The 25035-nt window shown below is 34.8% G+C and overlaps 1 protein-coding gene across 1 annotated transcript; it reads right to left on the minus strand.

Annotated features, from left to right (window-relative positions):
- Nucleotides 1–3008: 3008 nt before the first annotated feature.
- Nucleotides 3009–24137, minus strand: LOC131433119 (mucin-5AC). The gene is made up of 2 exons (XM_058599939.1): nt 23683–24137; nt 3009–15773 (listed from the first exon to the last, which is right to left on the minus strand). The coding sequence occupies exons 1-2, from the start codon at nt 24131–24133 to the stop codon at nt 15544–15546; spliced, it is 681 nt and encodes a 226-aa protein (XP_058455922.1). The 5' UTR covers nt 24134–24137; the 3' UTR covers nt 3009–15543.
- Nucleotides 24138–25035: the final 898 nt, after the last annotated feature.

Genomic DNA, 25035 nt, shown 5'->3' on the forward strand with positions numbered 1-25035 from the left:
GAATCGATTGGTTGTTAAATTATAACAATCCATCAACAAATGACCGAGTTATTAACGTTCAAAATTATGACACAAAAAGGTTACGCGGCTATCTTGAAACTTTTAATTGACACCCGGCCCCGTATAGTGAAGAGTAAGGCATTTTTAATGCCAAAACAAAAAAAGAATTGTTACTATTTAGGCATTAGCCCTTGAAAAAACAAAATGTAGAACCAGAGATGCCATTCATACAGATTTATCTGTGTTGTTGTGATTACTAAATTTATTTTTTTTCAGATTTTCTAAATTTAATACAGATTTGTAAAGGTTCATAAAAAGTGAGAAGTAAATCGTTAGACTTCTCTCTCTGAGTATCTATTAGTATTTGATTACAGTACTTCTTAAAAAGTTTATTAATCAAAGGACAAATCACATGTTAAAATGGAAATCTTTTGTGCAAATGTTTAATGATGAACACTGATAAACATTTATATTAAAATTTAAAACCAATTTGAATTTGATTTGAATTTGAATTTGAATCATTTTATTAGTGAAAACAGATAGAGCAGATACATATTTTCTATGAAAATATCTGGCATTTCTGTGCACAGCCGATGAAACACACACATTTAACAGTGTTATGGTGACGTATGCCAGATATTTTCATAGAAAATCTGTATTACCACGGATGAAAAATCTGTATATACCTGTATTAACAATGCGTAATTTTTACAATGAAATGATGTTGAGAAAATGTTATTGGTTTTAGAATAAGAAATTCAATATTCACAGCTCCATTCATTCTCTCTGAAACGACGAAATTAAATGTTTGTAATTTTTCACCAACAATCCAAATTAACAAAACATAATTTCTATTCCACATACTTTCAAAATGTTGACTTCGTGGAACTTTTTCGTCTTTGGTAGAAGTGATGAGATAAAAGACGAGCACTCTCAGTCTGACAATAACGTTTCATAATGCTCAATTCAAATTGGTCTAAGTTCCAATTATTAATATCGTAACAATTCAGTGCTGATCATCAAACGGCTACAGAATTTAAGAATTATCTGAACAGTTTTTGATTTGTCTGCTGATTACGAAACTTTTATCTCGTCACTTCTACCAAAGAGAGCTCAGACGCAAAAGTTTAGTATGTTCTTTCTTATTTTTTTTGTGAAATCGGTATAAATCTGTATTGAATCTAGGAAATCTGTATAAAATCTGTACTCTGTATGAAATCTGTATAGGCTTGTGAAAATCTGTATAATACAGATAAATCTGTATAAATGGCATCTCTGCGTATAGCGGAAAGAAATCAGTGCTACTAGATTTTCCACAATGGTTATTTGATTAGTATTTAACACGCTCTATTTGGTAATATTAGAATCCGAAAGAGTTTTATTTATATATAAATATCAATGATATAATTAAACTAATGTCACGGATACAAAAAATACTTCTTGATGATAATTTAAAGAAGAAATTTTTTTTTTATTCAACATTATGAGAAAACTTGGCAACCTTGCGATACGAAATGAGATGAAAACAATGCGCAAATAAGTGAATTAAGTGCAAATTTTCATCTCATATTTTTTATTGCTTTTATTGTTTATCAGGTAATTTCAGAAGTCTTTAATCGTTGAATAAACAAGTGGAAAGTGAACATTACTAACTATAAAGTCATCCAACATTGAATAGTGGTGTAATTATGTGAAATAGTGATCATGTTTTGAGACGAATCGATTAGTAAATATTCAGAAACATGATGAATTGTAAAACTTCAGACGAAAGTGGTTCCTAAATCAAAAAGTGAGTTTATTTTAAATGAAAAAAGCGATCGTTGAAGGTTTTTTAACTATTTTTTCAATTGGAAAGTGTGGCAAAACCTAGAATAAATGTTTTAAAACGTTCTACAGTTTTGTTCAGGTACGTTTAAAGATATGATTAATGTTCCAAGTTATGAAGTGAAGGAATGAGATGCAAATTGGAGATGAGATGAAATAGGGAGCCCTTACCCTATGTCGTCATACCGAATTATTTACAATATTTTATTCACATGTTAATTTGATAATATAAATTTCAGGTATCTCACTCAGCAATCGAATATATTTTGTTGGTCGTTGAGCGTTTGTTGTTTTTACTCCTACAAAGTGTGGAAATTTAGTTTTGTCTTCATATAGAAAGAAAATTTGTTGCTATTCTACATAAAGTAGAAGTATTCTGCAGATATGTAGTGTTCATTAAAAAAAAGTGGATAAAAACTTCAAAAGTTCTTCAGTAAAATTGGTTCCAATTCCTCATATTGAAAATGGCTTAACAATGGATCTCTGTTTGCCAGAATTGTTGAACTAAAAACATGGCGCTCGGTTGAATGGTCTGTTTAAAAAACGTCAAACGGAGGTCCCGTGTTGGCTCTCGTTGAACGATAAATTGGACGAAAGACCACCGTTGAACGTTTTTTCTAAGATACGAATAGAGCAGTTTGTTGACGTTTGTTTTTTAGTTAGTTTCACAATTTCGATTATTATTTTAGTTAGTTTCACAATTGATTATTCAAGTCCATGTGAACGTTCGTAAAACATATACTTAAACGAAACTCATAAAGTTCCATATTCAATTTATCTCTAGTAAACTGATTGTCGTTCATACGAAATTTGTTAAAATATAAGAAGAGTTGAATGGTTGTTATTCGTAACACCGGAAGATCTTAAACATATCTTGCATATAAAAATTGCGCTTTTTCCATAACACAACAGTTACCAGTATAGTTAAATAAACTAACTTGTTACATTGTACAATCAGTCAAAGACACCATTAGGAAAATATGGAGTCGTATCTTTGTAGGAAATCATGCATAAACCCTTCGACCGAGAATTGACCATCAACAGAACGCTTACTAGACCGGTTGTTCTCCACGCCCACGAGACGCACAAAATGTAATTTTGGATATATAATTATCTCTTTTTGTCGGTTTTTTTTCATACAGAGGGAATTGTCTTATTTTTTTAAACCGAAACAATAAACAGCATTTATCATATTATAAATTTTATTTATTAACCATAACTAGACTACTTGCTCATGCTGTTCGCTAAATGTACATTTTATCCAGTTTGCCCAAAAAATAACCAATATTCATACATTTTTTCAATTAATGATTTAGCTTATATTCCATACGTTCGAATGCGTATAAACTTAACTAGATTGTTTCATGTATCTTATAGTTTGCTTTCACAAATTTTACAATGCTCTATGTTCTTTCTTCTTCACGAAATGCGCATGTTTTGTGGTGTATGATTTATTATGCTCATATAATGTTATGTTAATCACTATTCAACTAGCTGATGGGCTTGTTTACTAATGCACGCTCATAAAGATGTAAAAAAGTAACAACGACGACGATGCTGGCATTACAAATGTGTGTACACTGTTTCATCTGCTACTTTCTCTATAGATGATGTACAAAAATGGGGCAAACTAATAATATGCTATTCAGCTAACCTGTTGCTAGACGTCTGTTCCCGATTATACCTTTGTTATCATTTCTAAAATGCTTGGGTAGCTTAAACAATATCATTTAAAATACAGCTAAAGTCGAGGAAAGATAATGTGCTGTCCGAGTCATATCGATTTTTATATCAAGTCTCAAAAAAGGCTATAGGTTCCGATTATTTGTTCCTAAATGTTACTTGTTTTTGAAGCACATTTTTTTTTCATCAGTTCGTTTCGCCTGAACTACTGTATTAGCCGATGATTCGTTGGTAGCCTAGTGAAGCATGAAGCATAGATAAGTACAATCTGCATGTTTCAGTTTCGATTGTATTATTCATGCCGTAGGATTGATGTTCCATTTTCGTTGATAATGATGATGATGATGATGATGATGATCGACGGCCGCCGATGGTTGATTGAAAGCACCGAAGCTAGTACTTATCGTCAATGTTTAGGGGTGTCAAATATTGTTTATCGATAAGCAAAATGAAAACGAAAAGTTTATAAAACTGCAATAAGAAATTTAATCAATATTATTGAAGAAACGGGTCTTTTATTTAGCTTTATATATTGACATTTGGGACGATTATGTCAAAAACAATCGATTGACCCTCATCTGTGATTTTTTCGGTAGCTCATTTCTTAATTTGCATTAGATATTTTTCATTTTTCCTTCATTTTTCGTTTTCGATTTATTAGTGAATAGCAGTGTCAAATAAACTGCTATTACCACTTAGCAGTAGCACTGTAGTCAAAATGTAATCTTTCGTTTACGTCCGGAACATATTTTGTGTCTGCTTAATTGATCTAGTAAGTGGTAATACCAGTTCAATATAAACTGTTTTATACTGATGAGTCTAAAATTATTTTATTTTACAAAAATTGTTTAAATTCATTTTTGATTAGACCAAACAGAAATTGCGCGAAGCATAAAAACAATCGTCCAAACTCGGTTTAGATGAATAGCTAAACCGAGTTTGGACGATTGTTTCAGCTTGTTTCTTGATAATAGGTACATGGAACTCAAACAGCATTATATAATTTCATAACATGTAGTGAGAATCGAGACATGTTTGGAAATCGCCTGATCTCTTTTCTTCGTGGTATAAATATGTACGAACACAAGTAAAATGAATATGAATACTTTGATTGAATCCATTAACTGGATTTATGCAAAATATGCATCAATATACTCTGTAGTGATTGAATATTTCAGTGGTGAATTAGGCTTCGGTTGAAAGTCGATTATGGAATTTGACTAACCTGTTTTTACAGATTTCGCTGTCGATTCTTAGGGTAAGGAACCATTCAATGGCTTGTTTTACGATCTTTGACACTACGAATCTTAGAAGGTCGGGTCTTGAACATACATAACTGGAAGACCTGTGCATTGACTATGCATTGACTCGGACGAAACACTGACAGTCAAAAAATTAGTTTCCAAATTGGTATATTTTAAATATTCAATGTTCATTTCATTTAATAATTTTCCAAAAGTTATAGCAAATTTAACATTTGTCGTACGAGCAAAACATGCATGAAGCTTGAGTCACTTAATATTTGGACACATAGTTTATTTTATTGTAAATATCGATTAAATTTTCAGAAGGCCGTAAGAACAAGTGACCTTTTCATCATCTTCACTTTCTCTTTCGATTATTGTGCTGTGGTTATAAAGATTTTCTTGGGTTTCACATTTCTGTTTGAAAGTCGATAGTTTCGAATATCATCTTTCGCAATAAATTGAGTGATGAACGATGTAACCGCTAGGTAATTAATAGAAGAGCAAGTAAACAAAGAGAAACTGTCACTTGCTCTTACGACCTTCTGAAAAATCAACCGAGAAATAGCATGCCGCCGGGGTTGGAAAGTTTTGATAGCAGGGCCGATTTAACAGAGGAACAGAGGGTCTTTGGGAGCCCTTGACGGGATCCACCGAACAAAAAATAAGGTCGTTCAGTTAATTAGGAGCACTCAAATAATAATCACTGTCCTGCCTATTAATACGTAAAAGCGGTGTTGTTTGACAGCAATTCATTTTAAAATGTTTTCTCTTTCGGTGCTGGAAATTCTATCACGTTACATTTTGTTTCATACTTATACTTGTTGAAAAATGCGAACTGAAAATTAATTTAGAACACTCACTTCGGAAATTCGACGTGGTCAGGTTAAATAATCGCGAAGTCGATTGAATTAGCTAAATCGACCGTGTGCAGCAGTACTAATCATTGTTCCAATTCCATGGTTCCAAGATAAATTAGTTTTTCTATGACTCACGTTTTATTGTGTTAATTTAAGGAATAAGCGATAAAATGTTAGTTTCATGTTTGGGAATATTTATTAGAAAAATGAATTGAAAAGTTGCACTAGTGACCTAACAATCGAAGATCAGCGAAGAGTAAAATCGTCGATCAACGAGATAAACTTAACAAAAATCTCGGTTGATTTTTCATTAGGGCGTATGAGCAAGTGACAGTTTCTCTTTAATCACTCTCTCTTTCGATTATTGTGATGTGATTAAAAAGATTTTCTTTGATTTCACTACTCTGTTCGAAAGTCGAAAGTTTCTGGTATCATTTGATGCAAAGAGTTGAATGATAAACGTGGAAACCGCTTGGTAATTAATAAAAGAGTAAGTAAACGAAGAGAAGCTGTCACTTGCTTATACGCCCTAATGAAAAATCAAGCGAGAAATCTTGAATATCATGGTAATTGTAAACAAGCAGATTGGAATCGCTTTTGAAAGTTCAATTGAATTCATAACCACGATGTAAAATACCCTGGTGATCACGTTTTTCTATGTTTAGTGCGGTTGTCATTTTATTTTGGAATAACAAAGAGACGTAAAGAAGAAAAAACATAAACAAATGACGTTCCGGGAGTTGCTTTTATGAAAATATTTAGAGTTGGTTCTGTTTGCGAAAATATTGACACTTAAATGCGGTGTTTTGTTCCGGGATGTTTCAATCGTTTTCATCACCTGCATTTGAAATGCCACCCACAGCACAATCACTCCATTATCCATAATAGCTGTAATAGATACCACAGTGCGATCCACCAAATCCTTCCTCCAACGAAATGAACAGAATCGGATGTGTGTAAAATTTTCTATATTTCGACGTTACCTTGCAAGCCCCTGAAGAAAAAATGTCCAGATTTTCAATTAGTGCCAAAGATTCGCCAGGCTGCGCGACAACTGGAGTAACTTAGAAGTGAAATCCCGATCTGAAATGGTCGTTTGTTTATGTTTACATGCTTGAATCCCGGCGCGCCATACTTAATTTCGTGAGAAAATTACCAACACAACCAAAACTGTCTTATCACGCCACCAGTGTATTTTACGTCGTGATCATAACAACGTCTCCGCTGATCTCTGCACGGTTTTAATGTATTACTTATTTATGAGTTTCCCAAGTACCCATTTTCTACTTCGATTCGAACTGTCAAAAGTTGAGTACTTTTTGACGTGTAAAGCTAGTTGAAATACTACCCTCATCCACATTACTGATCAACCAAATAAATGAATAAATAAACACCCATAGCTGGTTGAACATTTTTTGAAAGATATTAGTATGCAAGAAAACGAATTTTTAAAAATCATCAGAATTAGTGCATAGCGACGAAGCTTGCATATTCGTCCAGTTTAAATAAATTCTAACATTATTATTAATATAAGTTTCGATTTATTATGTTTGATTCTTGTTCCAGTAGTTCACTAATTTTGTCGTGAATACGACTAACTTTACTATGGGGCGTCTTTTCAAAATTTACACTGTGTAAGAATAGGCAGAACTTTATCGCAAATATCTCTTGATGTACTTAATCCATAAAAATAACTTTTTCTGCAAGTTATCAGAAATATAATCAGGAATTTGTGATTAAATATTCAACAACGTGAGAAAACCATTAATAACTGAAAAACAAAGTTTTCTAAAACATTTGGAAATAATGAGGAAAATTCATCATACTTGCTTGCATTTTTCGCACCCGGACGACAGTTTTGAGGTAGTCAGGCATATATCAGTTCCGGTTATCTACTGGCCGAGTATAAATGGTAAACTTTGATTGTAAATCGATCATTTCTTCTAGTGCTTCGGACGGAACTGGATGTCGACGTGAGGTTTTCCCACTATCAGTAAGAACAAATCAAGTTTGAAGCATGAAATGCTCATGCCGTACTCTCATTTGGACTTCGGTCGTCGGGTGGATAATTTACTTTCAAAATTATGTTTCAGGAACTTAGTTCCAGAATTCAGAGCCTGCATGTTGGAACTGGATTCCGGAACTAAATTCAGTTTCAAAACTGTAGTTCAAGAACAAAATTGTAACTGAATTCTGTTCTAAGCTCTTGAACTCAGGTTCAGTCCCTAATTCCTGAAGTCTTCGAATAGGTTCTTTTTAGAACCATTAACATATTCCTAAAGAACTATGCAAAATTTTGCTTTACTATATACGGCCCTGTTTTCAACAAGTTGTAGTTCGTAGTTGTTGTAGGAACTTGCTGCTGATATTCTATATAAATTGCATAGCACCGATTCAGTTTAGGTGCATCGTTTCAAATTCTAGTAGTGAAGAAGGGGAAAGCTGTCACAATTCACATAATCGATCAACTAATTGATATTCGAAAGTAAAAAGAAAGCGTTTCAGTTTTTTCGTATTCACGACATCCAGTTATGTCTCGGACATTACACACCCGTACTTTTTTCTGACAAGAGTTGGCCTTGAAAAGTTTATCACATTTAGCGCCTCTGTGAACTAATTGACGTACACTGAAGAGCTAGATGTACAATATTACATTGAAGGCACGGCATGTATAAATATTGCAATAAATCTTTTACAAATGGTCTCATGAGTTTTGTTATTTCAAAACAATTCGAATATGCATCATATTTGATATCTTAATCTTCTGAAAATGGGTAGTATTCTATCTATTTTTGGTTCGTTTCCTCATTTAAACCTGGGTAGTAAACCACCCATTTTTTGACACATATTCGCATTACCCATTTTTGAGAAAAGGTTATTTTTCATTAAATGAGTTTTGCCAGTTTTGTCGGAAATGGATCGAATAATCCATATAAATGGGTACTTTATTTTAATCGTGTGGTTGTAGAATCACTAATAAGCACAAGTTCACGTATAACCTAAACTATGAAATGGACCACATTTAAGAGAAACTTTTGTTACCGATTGACCAATATCGGTATATACAACAAATCAACAAAAGGGTTCTCTGACATGACAACGTCCCGAAACATTGAAGAAAGATTTGTCGCTTGTTAAAGGAGCGAAATGGTGGCTTAAGTTTTGCTTGGGTACCGCAATGTTATGTAACATACTGAATTAAATGCGATTCAGATGATACATCACCTTCCGCAACAGTCAGCCTTTGTCACCGTTACCGTCAAAATTAGTTGAATGCATTCTTATGGAGATATTCACACACAACGTCACCGTATGAACGATCCGGTAAAGAAAGTATTTGATAGTCCCACGGGCCTAACTGCAAATGACAGTTATTCTTTGTTTACGTTTTCTTTCACGATTTACCGGATTGATTTTATATTTGGCGCCATACTCTTCGCAAAACTTTCAAGTTAAAACCACAAGCTTTCGATTTATATTGGACACTTTCAAGAAATTGCAGTAATGGCTCCGTAATAATCAAAAGAGAATGTGAACAAAGAGAGACTCTTATTTGCAGTTAGGCCCTTTTATCGTGGGACTATCATATTAAACTAATTTTGACGGATGCTGACGTTCCGGTGACGGTGACGGAACGAGACGAACCGTCTGAATCGTACATTATTCTGCCAAATTGAGCTTTTCCATAAGCAGCTTGACATTTTCTCAGTTTCTATTTGTTTTTTAAGAATTAATTTTTGTATTCTGCTTAAAAGCAGAAACACGACAAAATTTTCTTAATAGGTTTTGCAAGATGACGCCATGAATAAACTCATAATGGATAATGTTCGACAGCAACAAGTTGTCTGTTTATATGTTCAATGTCAATCAAACGATTTGGAATACAACCCACTAACTACTGTCAACTGACGATGATCTATTTCAATTTGTCGCATCCCTTGTCCAGATCGTGTGAAACCTACATTGAAATCGTGATGTTTCACACAGTCTAGCAAGCGTTTCATTTATATTTTAGTTTATTTTTACCACAGCTTTAAAGCCTGGGAAGTCCTGAATAAGTAACTCCGTTTGACTTACTTTTCAGTGCTTTCGAAACATTTCATTCATTTCTTTTTTTCCCATTGTTGTCAGAAAACAGAGAACAAAACCACCAAAAAAAACTGAAGCCTAATGCGGGAAGTTAAAAATAGGTAAACCGCTTTTAACTTTAAGTTGAGTCTGAGTGAATGAAATTCAACCTTTCACTGTATTGAGTATATATTATTTGTATCGGAACAACCATATGGTTCCATAGATGTTAGGCGTATCCCGGGTAGAAGTGATTTGCAAACCAATAACAAATTTTATTATTAAAACCGAACATCTCAATGGTAGGAATTAACATTATTTAGTTTTATATAAGAGGTAAAATATCAAAATTCATAATAAAGTCTTCATGAGAAAATATCAACAAAATATAAAATTCTATCATTTTCAGTTATTTTATATTCTAGCATTCAGAATTAAATAATATAATAAGAATTTCTTTTGTCTGATTCTTATGCAGTTTATTCAATTGTATTTTATTTGAAGATACTACTGGATCAATTGTACTTGATAAAATTTATATACTAAACAGATATTGTAAAATTTCTTGATTCTCTAGATGAAATATCAAGAAAATATCAACTATCGCTATGATAGCACAGAAACGTCAAGACAAGATATGATGGTAAAATTTGTTAATATTTTGATCTTTGTTTGCCATTTACATCTACCCAGGTAGATAGGGCAATACGCACTTCTTCTATTTTCAAACCTTACCAACCAATTTTACTCACATAAACTTCGGAAACCCCGAATGGGCATCATGACAAAATATAACTATAAAATTTTGGTAGCTTTGGATTCATCAATTATTTTGATATTTTATGTAACTTTTGGGTGATCTTTTTGAGTTATGGAGACGATTTTAATTATGTAACCAGTAAACTTAGGTGACTATCCCTCGTTTATTTGAAATGAACTTGAATAATTTTCAAAGTAATCGTCTCATTTTCATGGGGGCACAATAAACCAAATTATATGAGGTTTTAACCCTTTTAAAAGTACTTTTTTTGGAAAAATGTGGATGATAGGACAGGCCAAAAGCAGATTGATTTTACCTAGGTCTAACGAATTAAGCAGTTAATTAATTAAATCATACGAAAAATATTTGAGCTTGTGGTACATTTTTTTTATTCTGATAGTTTTTATTTCTATCAAGTGTTTAAATTTGACCTAAATCAAGTTATAATAATTGACAATTGGAATTTCTACTAGAGTTAAATTAAGTTAAATTTGAATAGCTGAAGTCATAAGAAAGCTTCTAAAAATGCTCCTTTCGATTGACAATGTATTCGGTCTCACATTTCCGACGGTTGAATAGGAACAATTCTATCAAAAGTTTTGAAATTTGTATTGTTTCGCTAGACTATTTCCGTGTTTGTTCGCTTACAGTCAAATCGTCGCAATCGGAAAATAACTGCCGAACTATCAAAAACAATTATGCTTCGGTTCTATCTAACATAGTAGAAAATAACTTGATCCAACAGGTTTTGACTTTCAAATACCTTGGGGTGTGGTTTGATTCCAAATGCACGTGGGGAGGACACATTAGGTTTCTGATAACAAAATGCCAACAAAGAGTAAATTTTCTTCGAACAATAACAGGATCTTGGTGGGGTGCTCATCCGGAAGATCTAATAAAATTGTATCAGACAACGATACTTTCAGTGATGGAATATGGTTGCGTTTGCTTTCGTTCCGCTGCAAACTCTCATATTATCAAATTAGAGCGAATTCAATATCGTTGCTTGCGAATTGCTTTAGGGTGCATGCATTCGACACATACAATGAGTCTTGAAGTTCTGGCGGGAGTTCTTCCATTGAAAGATCGTTTTTGGGAGCTTTCATCGCGACTGCTAATAAGATGTGAGGTACTGAATCCCCTGGTTATTAATAACTTCGAAAGGCTAGTTGAGCTTCAATCTCAAACAAGATTCATGACAGTATATTTTAACCATATGTCACAGGAAATCAACCCTTCAAGATATATTCCTATCCGTGTCAGCCTCCTAAATGTCCCTGACTCAACTTTATTTTTCGACACATCCATGCAGCGCGAAGTGCGTGGAATCCCGGAACACCTACGCTCGATGGAAATCCCAAAAATATTTACAAGTAAGTTCAGGCATATTGACTCTGAGAAAATATTTTACACGGACGGATCACGAATTGAAGAGGCTACTGGGTTTGGTATATTCAACAATAATGTTTCGGTCTCATTTAAGCTTCAAGAACCTGCATCTGTTTATATAGCAGAGTTAGCAGCAGTTCATTGTAGTTTGAGTGTAATCGTCACATTATCTCCAAACCATTATTTTCTTTTCACAGATAGTCTGAGTGCAATTGAAGCTATTCGCTCAAACGCTGCTTGCCAAAATGAACCTTTTTTCTTGGGCAAAATAAAACAAAGCCTGAACGTCACATTGAATAATAATTATCAAATCACAATAGTTTGGGTTCCGGCTCATTGCTCCATTCCAGGCAATGAAAGAGCCGATAGTTTAGCCAAACGTGGTGCAATTGAGGGTGAGATTTATGAGAGACCGATTGCTTTCAACGAATTCTATAGCGCGTCTCGCCAAAGAACACTTGCCAGCTGGCAAGCTTCTTGGGATAAAGATGATCTGGGTCGGTGGATGCACTCAATTATTCCTAAAATATCGACAAAGGCATGGTTCAGGGGACTGGATGTGAGTAGAGATTTCATTCGTGTGATGTCCAGACTCATGTCCAATCACTACACGTTAGATGCACATCTCCTTCGAATTGGACTTTCCGAGACTAATCATTGTGCTTGCGGCGAAGGTTACCGCGATATTGACCATGTTGTTTGGACATGCGTGGAGTTTCGTGATGTCAGATCTCAACTAATAAATTCCTTGCGTACCCAAGGTAGACTATCCAATGTCCCAGTTCGCGACATTCTTGCTTGTCGTGACCTTCCATACATGAAACTTCTTTATCATTTCATTAAATCCATTGGAGTTCCAATTTAAATTTTATTTTATGTTAGACTGTTTTCTCTTCCATGAGTTCAACCAATAGCCAACTATAGGATATTAAATATAAGTGGTGAACTGATACAAACAAACCTGAAATAGTTATAAGATCATGTACAAAATAAATGTATTTTATTTAATGTAATTTAAAATAGCAACTCGCTTGATAAAAACAGTGTTTAGATTAACTAATGAGTACCAACATACTAATATGATATTCGAAATGTATTAGGTTTAAACTACTATGTATTGTGGATGCCACGGCGAAGAAAAACTTATGTATATTGCCTATGAACTAAACGTATTTATGAAAAAAAATAGTAGAAAATAACTGCTGAACGGCAGATGAAAATATGTGGTTTCATCAAAGATAAACTCAAGATAGAGTGTTTTACGATTTGTCTTGTATTATTTGAATAGAACTCCACGATGAACTCGGATCACTGTCAATTTGAGTACAATCATCATTTGAAGCTCAACAACAAGCGTCTGATCGCTACATACGTCGTAACTACACAGATAAAAATATTTCCATTTATGCACATATTTTGAGTAGGAAAATGAGTATAAAATTACTCCTCAGGTCTTTACTTTTCAATATACTTTAAAAGTAAAACTAAGCGTAAATTAAAATATGTTGTATAATTCGTTGAAAAATCAAGGCGTTCTAATTTACTTTTACAACGATGATGGGTTTCAATTAAATTTTTGATTCAATTGATGTCTATTCCAAAGTATAATTGAATTACATGTCGTGTAAATATCATTAATTTTTTCTGTGTATGGCAATGTTTGAAAAAATATCGAGTTACAGTATGAACTATATTGAGCAATTTTGTGGCATATTCAGTGATCCTTGAACTAAGAAAAATAAAATTATTTAGGATTATTCCTTAGAATTTTGTTTAGTTTTTTTGTCTCATCCCATGAAGCATGAAAGTCAAAGGAAGCAACAAATCATTTTGTGCTTAATGCACAAATATGATTGTTTGCTTTCTAGCTTGTATTGTTTCCATGACATTTTGCCGAAGCTTGTGGACGGGTTAATAAAATTACACTATTACTGAGCCTACTGGTTAACGATTACTGACCTAACATTTTCCAATGGATTGTTCCAACATCGTAATCTTGAATTTATCTTTGGTTTCATGTTGAAATATATGATAGGAAATGCCGCATAGTGATTTTACCCAGGTGTAACGAATTAGGAGGCTGTGAACCATTCGAAAAATATTTGAACTTATGGTCAACAGTTTGGTATTCTGATAGTTTTTTTTCTATCGAATGTTTAAATTTGACCTAAATCGAATTATAATGTGTGACAATTGGAATTTCTACTGGAGGAAAATAAAATAAAATTTAAATGACTGCAATAATGAAATCATAATACAAATGCTTAATTCGATTGACAATGTATTCGGACTCACATCTACGACGGTAGAATAAGGACGCTGAATTCTATCAAAGTTTTGAATTGTCATTGCTTTGCTGGGCTCTTTCCGTGTTTGTTCGCTTAATTATGATCCGGATTTATCTAACAGAAAATAAAATAAATAACCGCTGAACTGTCAGGTTTTCATCAAAACTTTCAACCAGTAGCAGTGCGTCGAATTGTAGTGGTGAACTCATTTCGATTAGCTAATCTTTTTCTGGTTCTTATGAATTCTATCGTCACGTTTTTATACGCTGCAAATCGTGCTGAATAGAAATTAACCAGCACCAAGTGACCTACTTCGATGGGGTGTTACAATGTAGTAGTACTGCATATTTATTTTCAACGGTTTCTGGGTTCGCAATTTAAGCAGGAAGTAAAGTAGCTATAAGCTTGCCCAGAGGTTGGCAGCGTTTCCTTCACCTCGGCGGCATCTCACAGCGTCGTGTGACATTGTGCTCCTTTCCGTATACCTACATACGATTATAGCTCGAGCGTGTAGGGCGACGACACCGTTTTCTTCACTAATACTTTCAATGGTCTTCTGGAAGGGTGAGTTCTGGCTGAATTTAAAGCGTAAAACCGAGTCTGGCGTGGAGTCTATGTGGAAACAAATTTTGTACGATAATAAAAGCTGAAGCTTGATTCATTTTTCATACGCAAATTAATTATGATACCCGTTTTAGAACAATCCTACTTCCTTGAATTATATTTATGCAATTATACTTCCAATACTCACAATAGCAGTATCGAGGAAATGAAGCCTTAGAAATCGAGCTTCAGTCTCTGTCTAGAAAATGTATTGAGATATAATTTGCTGGTGGCAGCTTGATGGGGAAGCTTGGTTGCGTAAAATTATCAATGGAGTTTCTTCAAGCACTGGCGAAACGAACTTTCTCTTTCAAAATGGTATGAGGCATAATTTTTTTTTGCAAATTTTTGTCGTCAACGTTTGCAAAGTTTGTTTAAAGATTCTAAAATTATTCGTTCTGCATACTACGTTGTGCTAATTCTAAAAGAAAAGAAAATATACAAACTCAAGCACATTTGGCTTATCTAATAACAAATATGATCTTATTTTTTAAGTAGTTCCGGGGTGTTCCATCCTATAGAGGATCAAACTAGCTTTCTTGTCTATCTTGAACCGGTTAACCGGCTAATGTTATAAAACACTTCTAACCATTCGATGACAAAATGCGTTCTTGTATGATACAGGACTCTCTATTCTTCTCATTCCTATCGGCTAAAGTTTTACTATCCCAAATAGCGACTGTGTATCGTGAACCGTTCGGTGCAAGGGATTCTTTTGATCGTCATCAGTGTGTACCTGTATCGTTCTGTTTGCGGTAGTACTTTCAAGAGATAATTTACAGCACCTTCAACTTCAGAGGTGACGATGCTGCTAATGAGGCCCTTTATCGTGTGTCATCTTCGCCTTCGGACGAACTGCGGATGGTGTTGTAGGACGAGCTGCGGCTTTTCAGCATTCGCAAAAAACTGCCAACGGCGAATATCGTACGCCGGTGCCGGTGGAAGATGCCCTGGTACAGCGCATCCCGTAGTGCCTTGCGATCGTCTACAACGTCTGGATGCGAGGAAATCGTCGTTGGGAGCGGTACCACAGGGTGGGTGGCACCACCCCGACCTGTTAGTGTGCAGAGTAAAAGAAATGCATGTTAGATCGATGTGATCGTGTGAATCGCTGGAAATCGTAAATTTGTTAGATCTGCATGTGCAATAATCAAATACAGTGGGGTCTCGTATAACGCGGATTAGATTTTGCCGGTATTTGTTGTTGACGGATTCGTAATTGCCGGAAAACCGCGATATACGAGACCCAGAGCATATGGGATTTCGACTGATTGGGGCTGTGGACGGCTATCTTGCTTCGGTCAACAGATAGACCCACACAATCTTCGACAAAGTTGTTGTAGATACTTTGACCAACAATTTAGTGTAGTTTGACAATTAGTTGAGAACTGCTCAGCCAGGGGCGCTTTGAAAAAGGCATGATATAAATCATTCGTTTAACACAGACAAAACGGTTTGATCTTAAAGTAGCTCGCAAATTATAGTATTTTGAAGAAAGCGGGAATTCAAAGTTTGTCAAACAGCAAATGTTTTAACTCGGAATCACTCCATCAGATGTAGTTAGTGTGATTGAATACACATTTTAATTAACAGAATTATGCCCTTATCCAAAAACGAAAAGATATAGAGCGGTATTGTTTGTTGGAAAGTTGTTGTGAATGTCAGGGTATAAGTTATGAAAACCATGTTAGTTGAGAATTTGTCCATCAAATGGCGCATGTGGGTTCACAGTTTGACGATAGAAAAATTATTATGTGATATCTCTAAACCCTGATGATATAGAGCGTTGGTGTTTTCGAAAAGAATGTTCCGGAGTTCAAAACAGATCAAATATGTAGTGTGAACAGTATCTGAAAATTCTCCAGTTGGTGGCGCTAGTGTGCAATTCAAGGTTGGAAATTCATGTTGACTCATTCAGATGGTTTCTTCGAGAAGTTGTTCTAGGGTTTCAATAACTATTAAATGATTGACTAAACAATTCTTATTGTATCTACTGAACCCTGTTTCCAATAAATTGGTGGAGGATAGACAAATCGAATACTGTTTTCAGAGAAAGTGTTAGTAAGCTACTAGCTAGTATTAACAAACTATAAGAATAAGTTATCGACATTTGAGGAACTTGAGAGAGTGGAACTCGAACTTCATATTAAAGTTTTAATTATTTGTATTGCTAGATATAATGATAAGTACATAACCATACATGTTTTTTTTTAATTTTATTTCATAGCGACCGCCAAACATTTCTTGAAAATTCTTATAAAATGAGAATAGAATAAAGTCGTACTGTATTCAGAGAGTTTGTTGTGTTTGTGGAGACTAAAAGTAATATTTCAATGAAAATTAGTTGTGAATTGTTTTACCAGAACCGCATTGAGAAAAGCATGAAAAAAATGTATTGCATTTAATACCATAAAGTTGGAATACTCGTGACGGTTTTGAATTTTAGGAAAGGTGGTAGTCCTGAACCAGTTTCGGTTATTCAGATTATTCTGAATTGCGAAACAGAAATTATGCGCAAAACATAAATGTATTTAAAAGTAATCAATTCAAAAGTAATCAGCTCCACATGGTAGGAGCTTATGTAGCGTAATTTTTACAGTATCTACGAAAGTTGTTCGGAAGATCTTTCACTGCATAATTGAGGGTGTTTTAGAAAAAAAATTGTCATCTCTGCATAGCATATGCGCTAGTGCTCAATATAACGTCGATTACGACATATCTTACATGTGTGATAATTTAGAAGGTGCATCGAAGCAATTCAGAATAATCTTCTTCAGTTTACTCTTTGTAGTCTCCTTTGGAGGGATCCCTACAAACTTTCCAACTATCAGGAGCGTATGTTAGGCAGTTAACGTAGCCGATTTTGTTACAATCTCGAGCTGATTATTCTGACTTGTTGAAAAAACTGAATTTAGACTATAAAATTTTCGTTTCATTGGACTTTTCCCATTTTTATTAAAATAATTGAATTCAAATTAAATTAAATAGGCAATACATGTCACGATTAATGTACTTAACATTTTATCTAACTATGTAAATAGTCAAGACTTTAGTAGGATGTACGGGTTTCACTCTATCATGTTCCTTAGATTTCAGATGTCGATATTCATCCTAATACTCCAGTAGCTTACTAGCGTCTTCTAGTAAAACAGTTCTCAATTTGTCTATCATTCACCAACTTATTGAAAAACTGATTGATAACATCACTCTCGTAAACAATTCTGATTTTTAGATATAGTAGACCATCTTGTAGATGTAATAAAAAATAATTTATTTAATGGTTACAAAACCCTAAAACAACCTCTCGAAGAAATCATTTCAAAAAATCAACATGACCTTGAGCTGCAGTAATTTATAACCCTGAATTGAGAGAAATTATTACTTACTACTGTTTACACTATTTGATCTGTTTTGAGCTCCGGAACATTTTTTTCGAAAACACCAACATTCTACATCATCAACAGAATCAATTTTCTTTGGCAAAATAGTGAATTTCTAACGAATATGAATTTCATAATGTAAACTATTACATTCCGAACATTTTAGTAGAAAACAAAATCTTTTTAGTTTTAGAATTAAAGCATAATTTTGATATTGAAACATTTACCATTGCAAGCACACTAATTGCAACTGATGGAGTGATTCCGAAAGATACATTTAACTTGTTAATAAACTTTGAGTCTCTCGAAAAGTTGTTTGAAGATTCCAGATGTCAACTGTTTTTTTTTTCTATAGTAAACATATGATTTATTTCATGCTCTTTTCAAAGCGCACCTGGTGGAGCAGTTCTCAACTAATTGTCTGTCAAACTACACTAAATTGTTGGTCTAAGTATCTACAACAAGTTTGCCAAAGATTGTATAGCTCTATATGTCGACCGAAGCGAGATGACCGTTCACAGCCCCAATCAGTCGAAATCCCATATGCTCTGGGTCCCGTTTATCGCGGATTCGCTTTTCGCGCCCCGGTGAACTGCGTTATACGCGACCCCTCTGTAAATCGAATTGGCGGAAAACTTGTATGTACAGTAGGGGGCCAATGGGTTGTATGGGAAATTGATTGTCTCCAAACGATAGTTGCTTAACGATTTAGCACCTCTATAGAAGTCCTTTTGCAAAGTTCGAGCAAAATCGGGCATGGACATGGACATATAACTTGGTTAAGTGATGCCACATAGCGGTCAAAGTTTGAAGATTTTCAATTTAAAAAATCACATTTTCGAAATCGTTCGAGGAGTTGAGAATCTTTGCGTTATCTTGAAAACAAATTTTTTAAAAAAAATTCGACTCTCTGAGGCTTGGGAAATTTTTGAATTGAGATGGGGCGAGTTTTAAATGAAGTATCACATACCAAATGTGAATCGTTGTCCGAGGTGATGTTTGAATACTACCGGGAACAAAGTTTGTAAACACTTCTATGCAAAACAAAAACGTGTTTTGCAAAAAACATCAACTCTACGTATGCTTAGCGGTTTATGTTGAACTGCTAGGTAGCATAACAGTGCAATATAAACTGTTATGCACTGATTAGTCTAAGACGAATCGTAATGAAAAATGAATAAAAACCATTATGTGAAACAAAACCTTTGTATTCCATTCCTTTTGTGGAATTTGACCTTCTGTTTCAACTGATTTGGCAGCCGATTCGTAGCGTACATAACCATCACATAGCTGGTGCTACAATTCTACTGGGGCTCGAACATACAGCATCTGGCTTGTAGTAAGACCAGCGCCCTATGCATTGAATCACCAACCCGGGACTAATTTACCTGTTATTTTTTATCTCTAAAATTATCACAACCTGTACGACCAGCAAATCGAAACTTGTTTCGTCCGGCTCGTCAGTTTAAACATTGCACTTCGGTACAAAAACAAAAAGTGTTTTGTAAATAGCATTATCCTTACCAGGGGCGGCAACGATCGTTATCGATCATATTCCTTGACTAAGTTACTGAAATTTTTAAATTAATTTACTACAATATGAAATGTGCTATACTTTACCACTTTCGAATATTGGCTATTACTGGAATAGTAAGGAATATGTTTGTGATCGTGTCACAACATTAGGACGAGAAACTAAACTTTATTGGTTGCTTTTTATTTCCTCTAACCTCTCCATTCCTCCAATTTAGTGATCTGTAGTAATATTTTTTTTCAACTTGCCGCCCCTGATCCTTACATCTGCTTAGCGGTTTGTTTGCATATAAACTGCTAACGCTCTAATGAGTCTAAGACGAAACGTAACAACAAATAATAAATAATTGTTTTGCCTTTTTTGATAAATAAAAAAACAAGGCATAGAATTCGCTCAAACTCTAGAAAATTTTTCTGAGCCTCGATGAATTGAGCAAATGTTCGTGTGTATGTGGTGACGTATGCGTTGTTAACAAAGAGGTCGATATCTGAGAGATGACAGGACTGAACGCTATTGAATGTTTTTGAGATCGGATGTTTACTTTTCTAAAATATCTGTCACAATTGTCCTTGTAAACAAAATATGTTTAAAGAAATAGATTTCACACGGTAATAACTATCCAACAAGTCATGGGTTGCTAAAACCCGTCCACTTTAACGTAGATACCCGATCAACATATCGCATCTGAACTATTTCTCATTTTGATACTTGTTAGAGAATTTTTATATTTTAACTACTAACGAGACCAGACTTATATTAACACTTGCTACGAAAACAAGTTTTTGTTATTAACTTGTTTGGGCTTGATGGTCGGGTATCGATATTTTTATGTAAGAGGAGTTTTGAGCGCTGCATGATAAAGCGATGTTTGAGAGTCCCAAATAGACTGTTTACAGAATCCATTATCATGAATTTTTGTCTCGTTTCGATTTTGGCACGGATCGTTTTTGGTAACATAATCGTTCGAATATGACATATGTATTAGAAAGATGGCAGTATTTTCGAATTCAAAACAATTCCATAATTATATTGATTCAAAACTGCTTACAGTAATAACTGCTGTAAGAATATAACTTCTTACACTCACATTTCTCGGAGATGGTTTAATCGATTCCTATAAACTTAGAAAAAGTCCTATGCGCGCATACAATCTTGAATTTCATTTGGATCACTCATTTTTCTCGTAGATGGTACCGATTTCATCCATTCAAGATGAAAATAAAATGTCTTCCTTCAGTTTAGAAGATACAAGGTGATTAGTGTGTTTGATCGGGCTTGCAGATTTTGTTAGTTGATGACAATATAAACCTATTTCCATTTTTACCGGTATTCGGTTTTGGATCCCGGAAGGTACCCAAAAATTCAATTTGGCTACACTGACTCTCAAAAATTTCGAATCAAATTAAATGTTTTACAATTCCTTAGATGAATTTCACATACTTCAGGCTACACCGATTTCGATTCTGGTTCCGACAGCAGCGGGAATAGAGGAGCTCAATTGATTTCCCAAAGAAGGCCAAAACGAATTTCATAAACAAAAATTCCAATTAAAATACTTATGGTCCAAATTGCTGTATTTTATCCGTTTCCTATATCCGATTCTGGAAGTACAATTTAAGCCGTCATAGAATATATGACTTTTAAAATAAATTGGGGGTAAAACGGTAGAAATCTTCATTCGTGCGGTCTTTGAAACTATTTGCAATCTACTTTTTAGAGCTTTCTACGAAATATCAATCGATTTTAATCAACCGCAATCAGCCTACTTTCGGAATGTGAAAAATAGTTTAACCAATAATACGATTTACGAATTAAATTGGGATAAAACAGGTTAAACGGGCTAGTACCACCATTAAAATTGTATGTACTTGGACCGTTGAAGTTTTCCACGTAATACGGACCAATATTGATAGATCGTATTGGATCTGCTTCTGGATTGTAGATAAAATTTTAACTGAATATTATAACAAGACAAAATGGGGTAAAACGGTACAACGAGTCCTGCTGTCATTAAAACTATATGCAAACAATTTGTTAGACGAAGAGCTTGCAGAAACACTCTATCTGGTTTTCTGCAAGCATTTCCGTTTAATGTTTTATAGTTAAACTTGAATACAATCCATGTACAAAAGGGAACTTGAGGAAAAATGAACTCGACTGCGTTTCGTGCGGTCCTTCTAAATACGTGTAATCGATATTACTGACCATTTTACATAACAAAAAATGCTTTGTGGTTAGTTAGTGTAAGAAATAAATTCATTTGTAAAAATGTATTGATTGTTCATGTTTACATAAAAGGCTACAGCAGGATAAGCATGTGAAATATGCTCCCAAAGGGAATTCATATTGTTATACCATATTCGAAAGGTCAAGTCAAAGTCTTGGCATTATATTTCTTTGGTGAAAATTTGACCTTTCTGTTTCAACAGACTTCGCAGCCGATTCAGAGTGTACAGAATCATTGCATGGCTAGTACTATGGATCCTACTGACACTAAGAAAGGTCATGGAAACAATTTTCTCAAAGTTTCAACCCTTTAACTGCCATATTGACGGAGCTAGGGTGATTCTATTGATTTTTTTAAATTTGATTTTTGAAGAAACCGATCCTCCGAAAAAATTGAAAAAAAAAACATGTTTAAGGCATTGTAGGGAAGGTTTACAATCTTTTTTTTCAAAATTTTTGAAGATGTATTTGTTTCATTAAAAATATTTGAAAATTTTTAAACATATTTTTCTCTCTTCCAATTTTTGCACCACCCCGGATATTTTAGTGATAAATAATTTTTTGTGGATATGTTAAGGTGGTAAGTTTTCATATTTTTGAAAAATGTGGACGACCACAATTTTTGCTTTTTTCTAAAAAATAAATAACAGTCGACCATGCGTCCCCAACAAGTTCTGTTAGAACGAAACGCATGGTGCTTTGTTCTAGTAGTTTATGCAACTCAAGCGCAGGGCTTAGAAATCAAAGTAACGAAAAGGAGTAAATAAGTTTCAACCTTTGCATAATACTTACACGATCATACTTCGGGTACAACCTAGAATGCTACAAAGCAATAACCTACTGGTATGTGGTTCATATATGAATGGTAGTAATATAAGAACGTCGCGAGTATCACACATATGAAATTCTTTCTTTACGTTCTTTACGTGTTGCTGATGGATGTAATGAAAGAATAATGAAAGAAAGAATGAAAATTTCGTTACAGTTTCAAAAGTGACCTTCCCTACAATGCCTTAAACATAATGATTTTTTTCAAATTTTTCGGAGGAGCGGTTTCTTCAAAAATCAAATAAAATTAAAATCAATAGAATCACCCTAGCTCCGTCAATATGGCAGTTAAAGGGTTGAAACTTGGAGAAAATTGTTTCCAGTATATGAGCTTTCGAATGGGGTATAACAATATGCATTCTCTTTGGGGGCAGATTTCACATGCTTATCAGGCCGGTTTTGTATAGGCAATATGATATGGATCCCTGATGAAATAATGATTTTAGAAACCATTGGAAGTTATTATCCCATTGTGTATGCTTACTGTTATCTTCTCAATTAGCAGGAAACGATTCTCTTTCTCCACGAAATGACACTTTTGTTTGGTTTGTCCCTCTCATTCCTTAGTCAGTAAAAATAATGAGAAGTCATTTACAGTGATGCACGAGTTTCTAATAAGTATTGGAAGCATACTATTTGAAGCAATACGCTTTGTTTTCTGATTTTTGTATGAACCATTCGTTTAGAGAAATGTAACTAAAGTATAAGAGGAAGACTGCAACAGCGCAAACAATGTGAATATTATTAACATCTTAATCGTAGTCCTCCAACAAATGAATATAAACTACAAAACTTCTGCCCACGGTGACCAGTTCGCATAGGTTGAAATCGATTAAGCATTAAATTCAGAAATACTTGAAGGCCAACACCAAACAGAGAATGAATTCGTTTGAATGTCCTATCGTATTGACTCAATTAGGATAATTTAAACGCACTGTTATCGTCTTTCGCTTTCCATCAGAACCATTAAGTACTACTTAGAGTAAATATAATACCTATGGCTGCTGCCGGTGATTTTGGCGATCCCAGCTCGTCGCTGAATGTACGTTCCTTCAGCTTTCGATGCTTCATAATGACGGCGGTGGTAGTAGTGGCGGCCGAGTTCGACGTCAAGGAATGTGTGGTGGTGGTCGTGGTGGTGCTGGCAGCACTGGTACCGCTAGCACTAGTTGCGGTATTGCTTTGCGACTCGATCAGGTCCAGTTTCATGGCACGCTTGGCCAGCTCGGTATCGGTAGCGTTTCCGGTGGCTGTCTTGGGCGAAAGTGCTCCACCGGTTCCGGAGTTACCCGAGCCTGGGGTGGTGGGCGATGTTGTTGCGGTTGGTGACTTCAGTGGAATCGGAATTTCCAAATCGATTGATTTCTGACTAACGGCACTCTGCGACAGAGTAGAACGATTATCACAGATTTGTCTTTTGGGCTCGATATCCATAATTGAAACCATGGTTTGCCGTCCGGGCAAGTTGCATCGATTTACTTCCTTGGCTGGTTAAAAACAACCCTTCGGTGGTTGCTGTTGTTGGTTGGCGAATGGCGATGACCGTGACAAAGATGATGGTGCTGATAATTACGACCTATAATATCTCTCACTATCATATTTCATAAGCTGGATTGTAGAATTTTACGGTGGCCTTGCTTCACTTTGGTAAAAGCTAAATGTTGGAATATCTAAACGGTTCTCTAGTTTGGAACCACAGTAATGAGGTTGCAAGAAACAACCGTTGTTACTGTTAGCGTAAGTAGCGTTGATATTGTTTACATTGTCTATTGGATTAGAAGTACAAAAGTTGTTATACACTGATTTGGGCTCCTCGGTAGTTAAATCTCCAGAATAGTCAGTCAACGTGATTTTTGGTAAGGTGCCGTATGATGGTTTTTCTGTGTTTAATTTTAATCTACATAAGTCTCCAATCAATTTCTCGAGTAGTTCGGAATTTTCTTTGCGCGGTAAATGATTGTCCATAATATTCCCATGTACACCACTTAGACCAGAGAAAATCTCATAAGATATCACTTGGCCTTCTACGTTCGACTTTTGCTGGTTAAATTTTGATCTTTTACTGGGAAGTAAATATTTTTCTGAAAACCGTTCTTTCAACTCTTCTGCACGCAACACACACGCACTCAAATAGTCTAAATGATACTTGACACTATCATTATAGTAACAACTTTCAATTTCATTAAAGCTCGCTAAACATTCTTTGGCACTAGTAACGCAACTGTCCTGAGCACTCTGTTGAACCCAACCGAACACATTGCCATCAACTTGTTTGTGGCTTAGCTGACCCGATTTGTGTGAAGCATTTTGCCACAAAGTTGGTCCAGGGTTAGTGTTATTGTTTCTAC

Source organism: Malaya genurostris, chromosome 2, assembly GCF_030247185.1.
Source record: "Malaya genurostris strain Urasoe2022 chromosome 2, Malgen_1.1, whole genome shotgun sequence".
Classification (NCBI taxonomy): Eukaryota; Metazoa; Arthropoda; class Insecta; order Diptera; family Culicidae; genus Malaya; species Malaya genurostris.

Coding starts and splice junctions, on each gene's coding strand:
- LOC131433119 (XM_058599939.1), bottom strand. CDS start 24,133: ATGGTTTCAATTATGGATATCGAGCCCAAAAGACAAATCTGTGATAAT. Junction 15,774..23,682: donor ATCACCGGCAGCAGCCATAG/GTATTATATTTA, acceptor GCACACTAACAG/GTCGGGGTGGTGCCACCCAC.